Source organism: Emiliania huxleyi, assembly GCF_000372725.1.
Source record: "Emiliania huxleyi CCMP1516 unplaced genomic scaffold EMIHUscaffold_396, whole genome shotgun sequence".
Taxonomy (NCBI): domain Eukaryota; phylum Haptophyta; order Isochrysidales; family Noelaerhabdaceae; genus Emiliania; species Emiliania huxleyi.
The window spans coordinates 5,957-13,564 of NW_005198998.1; the positions used below are offsets into that span (position 1 = coordinate 5,957).

Below are 7,608 nucleotides of genomic sequence, written 5' to 3' on the forward strand. Positions count from 1 at the left end.
CTTCACGTCTGTGTAGGTCGGGTTCCATCCCATCGAGAGCACGGCCTTGTGCACGGCTTGCGCCTCCTCGGGCAACGTCGGGTCGCGGATGGCGGCCCAGCCGACGTACACGCCCTCGGTGCTCGCGTCGAAACGCGACTCGAACGCCGCCGGGTCGAGGTTCGCCGTCGGCCAGCCCAGCTGCTTGGAGCCGCGCTTGAAGCCCTCGACGACCTTGCCCGTCAGGCGGTGCGGGCCAACAGGGTCGATGACGCGCTGCACGGCGGTCCGGCACATCGACGCTGTCAAGCGAAAGCGCGGGCCGTGTAATCGCGTGAGCTGCGGTGATCCAGAGCGGGCCCAGGTGTCGGAGTCGGATCGCGCGCCCTGTATTTCTTTTTCGCTGAGAGCACCTCACTCCGCCGCCGCCGCCGCTCACGCTGCCGCCGCCCTCCACCTCCCCCACGCCGCCGCCGCCGCCGCTCACGCCGCCGCCGCCCTCCACCTCGCCCACGCCTCCGCCGCCCTCCACCTCTCCCATGCCGCCGCCGCCCTCTACCTCGCCCACGCCGCCGCCGCCCTCCACCTCCCCCACACCGCCGCCGCCGCCGCTCACGCCGCCGCCGCCCTCCACCTCGCCCACGCCTCCGCCGCCCTCCACCTCTCCCATGCCGCCGCCGCCCTCCACCTCGCCCACGCCGCCGCCTCCCTCCACCTTCTCCCCACCACCGCCGCCGCTGCTCACGCCCCGCCGCCTTTTACCTCGCCCACGCCTCCGCCTCCCTCCACCTCCCCCATACCGCCGCCGCCGCCCCCCACGCCGCCGCCGCCCTCCACCTCGCCCACGCCGCCGCCGCCCTCCACCTCCACCACACCGCCGCCGCCGCTCACGCCGCTGCCGCCCTCCATGTCCATGTCCATGTCCATGTCCATGTCCATGTCCATGTCCATGTCCATGCCATGTGCATGTGCATGTCATGCAAAAAGAACCCTGCACAAAGACCGCATGGGCGGGCACTTGTTCAACCCGTTCTTTTCTTTATCGTTCAACGTAGAAATTTATTTCTGTAGTGTAACCCACTCCTAACATTAATTCTCGCGCACGTCACTCTTGGCCGAGGAGAGCGGTCTGCCTCCACCCACCCACCACAAATGCCCGCAGATTTGAGTTTTGGGACGGCCGTACTTTGCGCTCGGCCTGCTCGGCCTGCCTTGCCCGCGCGCGCCTCGCCCAAGCGCAGCCACCTGCGGACCTGGCCAGTCTGTTCCTGGCTCTCCAGCCTCTCCTTCCGCTACCGCCGGCCTCGCAGTCCCGCCTGCCATGCACGCTGCAGAGCCTGCGTAGACGCCAGAGACGCCAATTCTGCAGCCCACAGCCCTGGCAACTCAGGGCGAGGGCCAGCAGTATACGACGACGACGAAATCTCACACCCCGCGCTGGCCAGCGCCATCAGCCCCTCACGGCCCGGCCCCCCCTCGGCACACCCCAGCAGCCAATGTGTGACGGCTCGAACCCGCTAAGCCATCCCGCAAGCGGGATGGCCCGCCACTCGAACCCGCAAGAGGGTGTGTGGAGGGTGAGGTGACGGAAATCGAGGGACGCGACCCACTTCGCCACAGACGGTCCCGCGCTCGCCGCTATGACCGCTGCACGGCCCGTACCGTCCGCTGTGCAGCGGTCTTTGTCCGGAGTGAAAAGTCCAACGCGCTCGTCGGTGACGGTGTCCTCCAACCTGCGCCGCGCTCGGCGAACCTCGACAGCGCCTTCGGTGGCATGCACCTCTTTGCGACTGAAGCCTGGAGAGCAGCTCCTCTGCTGCTCACACGCTCTGCACAGTTGGCACAGCCCACTGTGCGGCTGCCACAGCTGTGACAGCGATGGGCTCACCCTCACTGGCCGTCAGTCACTTGTGCTGCGGCTTGTGTGAGCGACACTGCTCGGCGACTGCCGGCACACTGTGAGACCATGGGTGTGAGGTTAAACCACGCTAACAGCGCTTGGTCACATCGGCCCCGAGGTCAGATCCTTCTACTCTGTTGATGACAAGACTTGTCTACTGGCTGGAGCCGAGCAGGAGGGCCCGGCGCACAACCCCTGGTCAACTCACCACACCCCGTAGGGGATCCAGGGGGTTGTGTCAGTAAAGTATGAGGCTGTGTAGGCTGCGTGAGGGGTGCGCCAACCGCAGAGCGCACAGAGTCAGAGGAGCCCCCCGTTGTGACAAGTGAGCTTTGCCTTCGTGAGAGAACTGAACCGTTTTCTCTCCTCTCTCTCCAAGCCCGCCCTTTTGTACAGCGTGCCAACGCGAGAGGCTACATCCCTATATACGCACGCGCGATGCGAGCGCTCTACGGCCCCACGCCGCGCCCCTCTTCGCCCCCGCGTGGCCGGGTGAGCACGTCGTACACCTGGTCCTCGTCCTCGGCGAGAAGGTGGTGCAGCGCGCGCAGCTGCGGCTCGTCCAGGGTGGCACCCGTCGCCGCGAGCGCCTTTGCGAGCCGCGCGCGCGAGACGGGCGCCGCCGCGCCGCCGTTCCCGCCCTCGCCGAAGCTCTGCGAGGGCGGCGCGAGCTCGCCCGGCGTGGGCAGGGGAAGTAGGCGTGGCCGAGCCCTGTTAGGCGTGGTCTGGGACGCGTCCCGGACCCGTTCTTGAAGGGGCGGGTGGGCCTGGTCCAAGGGCCCCGGGTCCGCCCCCCTTGCAGCGCGGTCTGTCAACGCCCAAAGGTGGCCAAGAAACTTGGTCCGCCTTGAACCCCGGGAAAAGTGGCGGAACCCCGAATACCTTCCAATGTTCCCTATAAGAGGGTCTTCCTAGGTAGGTTCATCGCGCCGCCCATGAGAATTGCCCGCCCCCAGGGAAAAAAACTTGGGGGGGTTCCGGGTCCGCCGGCAGGGGCGGGGCTCCTTTCCCCACCGTTCGGGCGGGGGGCGTGATCAGCCAGATCACCCAGCGCAACAGCCGTGGGCGTAGACGTTCGGTATGACATTGTTCCCCCACCTTCCATTCCGGGAAGACCCCGGGTTACAAGCCCTTCCGTTTCACGTCCATCGCTAACGCAGGAGCGGGACCGCGCTCGGACGATCAAAAATCTTGCCGAGGGACGAGGGAATCCCCCCGTGCGGAAGCAGTATGGGCCCGTGCCCCGGCGGCATAAAGGTCAAAGAGGTAGCGCCCCTTCTGCTCCCACAGCTCCGCGCGGCGGACGCGCCGCTGCGGCACGACCAGCCACGGCTCGCCTTTGACCCGGTGGAAGATGGCCCTCCGCGCGCTGTTCCGCCGCTCAAAGTGGAAGTCCGCCCATGCGAGGTGGCGGGGCCGATCGTGCGGCGCGGGCAGCGCGCGCGAGACGGCGAGCAGCTTCTCCTCCTGCGCGTACGGTCTCTTCTCCGGCGAGTAAGCGGGGCGTGCTCCGGCCGTGCCGTGGTCGTGCCGTGGATGAGGCCAGCGGGCGGGGAGGCGCGCGCGCCGAGCGGAGGAAGGCGCGCAGCAGCAGCGTCGACGCGCCGGCGGTGCCGCCCGCCACGAGCCAGAGCAGGTGCGGCACCTCCTCCACGCCGGAGTGCAGGTTCATGCCTAGCAGCGTGTGGGGGCCACGTCGCGGGGTGCTCTGCCGCCTGGCGGGCCGAGCGCAGCAGCAGGGTCTCGCGCCGAAGAAACCGCCGGAGACGGCGGCGAGGGCGAGCGAGAGGGAGCCCATCTGCAGCAGCACCTCGAGCCGCATGATCCGGTTCCGCTCGTTGCGCAGCTTGAGCTCCTCGAGCGAGCGGTGCGCCTGGGCGAGATGGCTCGAGATGGTCATTAACACTCTCATGCTCTAATGCTTTGTTGAGCTCCTCGAGCTGCGGCGCGCCTACCGCAAACCACGCCACGCGCTTGCAGCAGTTCACGACAGCGCCAGTCACCTGCGTCGCTCGAGGGCGGCGCGCCGCCAGCGACGCGCGCACGCCCAAGATGCGGTCCTCGAGGTCGGCGTACTGCGCGGCGGCCGCCTGCGGGCAGACTTCCGAGCAGGCTCGGGGAAGGGTCCGTCGGAGGCACTGCAGCGGCGGCTGCCTCGAGCATCAGCTCCACCTCGACGTGCTCCTAGAGGGGAGAGATCCGGGGAAGCTGTAGGGGAGGGCCGGCCCGAGCAGCCGCAGCTCCGTCGCCGCACTCCTTCTCGGGCCTCGCCTCGCCGCGCTGCTTGCGGTGCGACAAGTACAGCGCAGCCATGTCCTCGTCGCTCCGCAGCAGCGCCTCGAGCGTCGTCTCGGCCCGCTTCACCTCCACGCCCGAGCGAGGGAGGGACGTGTCACGGGCGTGTCTCGGACGTGTCGTGGGCGTGTCTTGGACGTGTTGTGGACGTGTCGTGGACGTGTCTCGGACGTGTCGTGGACGTGTCTCGGACGTGTCGTGGACGTGTCTTGGACGTGTCGTGGACGTGTCGTGGGCGTGTCGCGGGCGTGTCTCGGACGTGTCGTGGACGTGTCGTGGAGGTGTCCTCGGCCCGCGTCACCTCCACGCCGAGCGAGGAGAGCGCGTCGCCGAGCGTGATGAGCTGGTAGAGCGCCTGCGGACGAGTCCCGGACGTGTCATGGACGTGTCATGGACGCGTGTCATGTCCCGAGCGTGATCAGCTGGCAGAGCGCCTGCGAGCAAGATTCGGGAGCAGTGCACAAGCCGGGCCCCAGCAGTCTGGTCGAGTGTGCAGCGGGCAGAGCGCCTCCTCTCTCGCCTCGGCGTGCGCGTCGGCGGCGAGGGTGAGCAGGCCGAGCGAGCGGGGCCGTCGCTGCTCGAGCCGCCGGTCGCGCGTGCCTGGAGCATCGAAGATAAGAGCCACGAGTGCAGACCGAGACGGCTCGCGTGCGGCTGGATACGGTACAACCGACTGCGTGCAGTCTCGAGCGCTCGCCAGGTTCTAGGATGCGTGTCCCTCATCTAGGCGCGCGAGCCGAGTGCGCGTGCCATCCGCGAGGAGATCCGGCTGAAGCGCTCCTGCCGAGGAGCAGGCCGTGGTGACAGTGTGTCTCTCGGAGGAGTGTCGGAGGAGTGTCGGAGGAGTGTCGGAGGAGTGTCGGAGGCTTTAGTGTGCTACGCCTGCTTTCGGAGCAGGTCCTCCCTCAGCACCGCATCGAGCACCCGCAGCTCAAACGGCAGCGGGCCCTGCAGCAGGCCGTCGTAGAGCTGGCCCGCCAGGTCGCCACTCGAGGCGCCGCTCGTCCGCTTCTGGACGACGCGCACGATCTCGGACGCGAGCACCTCGGAGGCGACGCCGCTGCCGGCGGGCGCTGCCATCGCCCAGTGCGCCGAACGCTGCTCCCGCTGCGCCTCGCCGAGCGCCACGAGGCACGCCCGGTCCGAGGCGACGACGCCGGTGAACGGCGGGAAGCGGAAGATGTAGTAGTGCTCACGCACACCCAGCGTGATGTTGTTTGTAGCGAGCAGCCGCAGGTCGCGCGGCATCATCTGAAACGAGTCCACCAGCTCGGCGGCCGTCGATTGCGATACGGGTTCGCGCCGGCCGTCCGAGCTGATCGGATACGTGGTGAGGATCGAGCGGAGCGTGTGTCTCGCTCGCCGGCCGGTGTGCAGTGAGGCGGTGGTGAGTTGGCGGGCCATGAACATGCTTTGTGGTGTGTTCAGAACACGCTTTGCAATGGTGGTGAGGATCGGATGAGAGAGCAGCGATACAAGACGACTGTGGGTTCTGGAGCCGCATGGGTGCGGCGTGATTCCCGCAGGCATCAGGAGTTTATAGCCGTCGCCTGCGCCTTGTCTGTCGTGTGAATCGTGCGTGTGAGAGAGGCCATGCGGGCGGACGATCAGCCTTTGCTGAGGCCGCACGGGCCGAGCCTGTCGCGGCAACTGGTGAACGTGAGACGCCGGCTGCGCGACTTTCTCGCCCAGCAGGCGAAGAAGGGCAAGGACGTGCCCATGTTGCGGACCTCGCGCGGCACGCACCCCACCATTCGCTGGACGATCCGGTTCGGCCAGTGGCTGGCGACGACGCGCGTCCTGCCGTCGAGGGCAAGCCGCTGGCACTTTCCCGTCGAGAGTGTCGCGCGGCGGGACAAGGCGATGGTGCGCACCGGACGCGGCGAGAAGTCGGTGGAGGTCGCCCTCAAACACATGAAGAACCACCTCTTGGTGCGAGCTGTGGCCCGCGATGGACAGCAACGGGTATGGGTGGACGCAAGACAGATGATGACGACACGCACGAGCGACACACAGACACAAACAAGCTCACAAGACACACAGCCAGCTGGCTGCCACACACCCGGATTTTGGCGTACACATAACTCAGGGCCACATTCTTCCTGTCGCCCCCCCCATCACTCCAAGGTGCCAAGAGAAACAAACCAGGGCACAACATCACAACGAGGCTAGAGCAGCTTGCTCCACCTCTAGCAATCTCGCCGTCCGGCGAGGCACGGACGAGACCGTGTGTGGGGTCTAGTGAGGTGTCTATGGACGCCCTCCTCAGAGGCTAGCTGCCTACTGCTAGCCCTATCTCGCACTCACGGACAGTGAGAATTCAATGGGTGCCCATCCATGCCGGGCGAGTGACCCGAACCACCCACCATGTGAATCCGCCCTCAATGAATCCGTTTTAGGCTTGCCGACCCCATCGCCACGCTGATGACGCTCCTCCTCGCCGTCTCCGCCGCCGCCGCCGCCTCGCGCACCGCCGCGCCGGCCGCCGCCACGGCCGCCGCCACGGCGCCGCGCCCGCCGCCGCGGCTCACGCGCGATATAGCAATCCGCCCGACAGCGCACGGGCACGCCGAGTTCCGGGCCACGGACGGCCACGACGTCTCCCTCCACTGGAAGCGGTTCGGGCGCAAGGGTGCGCCGACGCGCGTCCTCTTCATCATGGGGCTCGCCGCCTCGCACAACGCGTGGCAGGCGCAGGTGGAGCGGCTCGTGGCGCAGGGCGGCTGCGACGTCGTGGTCTTTGACAACCGCGGCACGGGCGCGTCGTCGACGCCGCCGGGTGGGTACACGACCGACGCGATGGCGTCCGACGCGGCGCGGCTGATGGACCATGTCCAGTGGCGCGACGCGCACATCGTCGGCTTCTCGATGGGCGGCATGATTGCGATGAAGCTGGCCGCGCTGCACGCGCCGCGCGTGCGCTCGCTCTGCCTGATCTCGACGCACCTCGGAGGCTTCTTCTTCCGGCTGCCCGGCCCGAAGGGCCTCTCCAACCTCCTCCAGATCCTCGCGGCGCCCCTCGTCCGCCGCCTCCCCGCCGGCCGTCGCCTCGCTTCACGCATGCGCTCGCACCTCGACCTGCGCTGCCATTTCACGCCCTCCTTCCTCAACTCGGTGTCGCTGCCGCCGCCGACGCCGCGCCGCCGCCCGCTGCGGTGGGCCTTCAAGCGCATCTCGCGCGCCGCGCGGGCGGCGGCGCCCTTCAGCCGCGCCTCCCGCGCCGTCCGCTCTCTCGGCAGGTCCCTCCCGCCTTTTCGCAACGCTCTCTCGGAGGCCGATGCCGTCTGCTCTCCGACTCCCCCGTCCCGGGGTCTGCCCTGCTCTCGTCTGCGCTAGTCTCTGCTTCGTCACCGTTCACTGGCGTCTTTCCTCTTCTTTCTCCCCCACTTCTTGGATGTGCTCAAAGGGTTCCAACCGGCCAAGAATTCTTTCGC

At 67.9% G+C, this 7,608-nt stretch overlaps 4 protein-coding genes across 4 annotated transcripts in view; 1 reads left to right on the plus strand and 3 right to left on the minus strand.

Annotated features, from left to right (window-relative positions):
* Positions 1-276, minus strand: part of EMIHUDRAFT_243687 (putative riboflavin kinase) — a gene marked incomplete at both ends in the record, with an annotated part of 452 nt that extends 176 nt beyond the window's left edge. The window contains one exon of the mRNA XM_005770955.1: positions 7-276. Coding sequence (XP_005771012.1) covers positions 7-276 — 270 coding nt within the window. The remainder of the gene's footprint in view (positions 1-6) is intronic.
* Positions 277-2,223: 1,947 nt separating this feature from the next.
* EMIHUDRAFT_445112 (hypothetical protein) lies at positions 2,224-3,804 on the minus strand (the record flags this gene model as incomplete). Its single annotated transcript, XM_005770956.1, has 4 exons — positions 2,224-2,556; positions 2,623-2,627; positions 3,329-3,553; positions 3,629-3,804. Coding segments are annotated over 4 exons (738 nt in total), but the record flags the coding sequence as incomplete, so codon positions are not given.
* A 1,246-nt stretch (positions 3,805-5,050) lies between these two features.
* EMIHUDRAFT_243689 (hypothetical protein) lies at positions 5,051-5,584 on the minus strand (the record flags this gene model as incomplete). The annotated part of the gene is made up of 1 exon (XM_005770957.1): positions 5,051-5,584. The coding sequence occupies one exon, from the start codon at positions 5,582-5,584 to the stop codon at positions 5,051-5,053; it is 534 nt and encodes a 177-aa protein (XP_005771014.1).
* A 183-nt stretch (positions 5,585-5,767) lies between these two features.
* EMIHUDRAFT_243690 (hypothetical protein) overlaps positions 5,768-7,608 on the plus strand; it is a gene marked incomplete at both ends in the record, with an annotated part of 2,330 nt that continues 489 nt past the window's right edge. Inside the window, 2 exons of the mRNA XM_005770958.1 lie at positions 5,768-6,106; positions 6,749-7,195. Of these exons, the coding sequence (XP_005771015.1) occupies positions 5,768-6,106; positions 6,749-7,195 (786 nt within the window). The remainder of the gene's footprint in view (positions 6,107-6,748; positions 7,196-7,608) is intronic.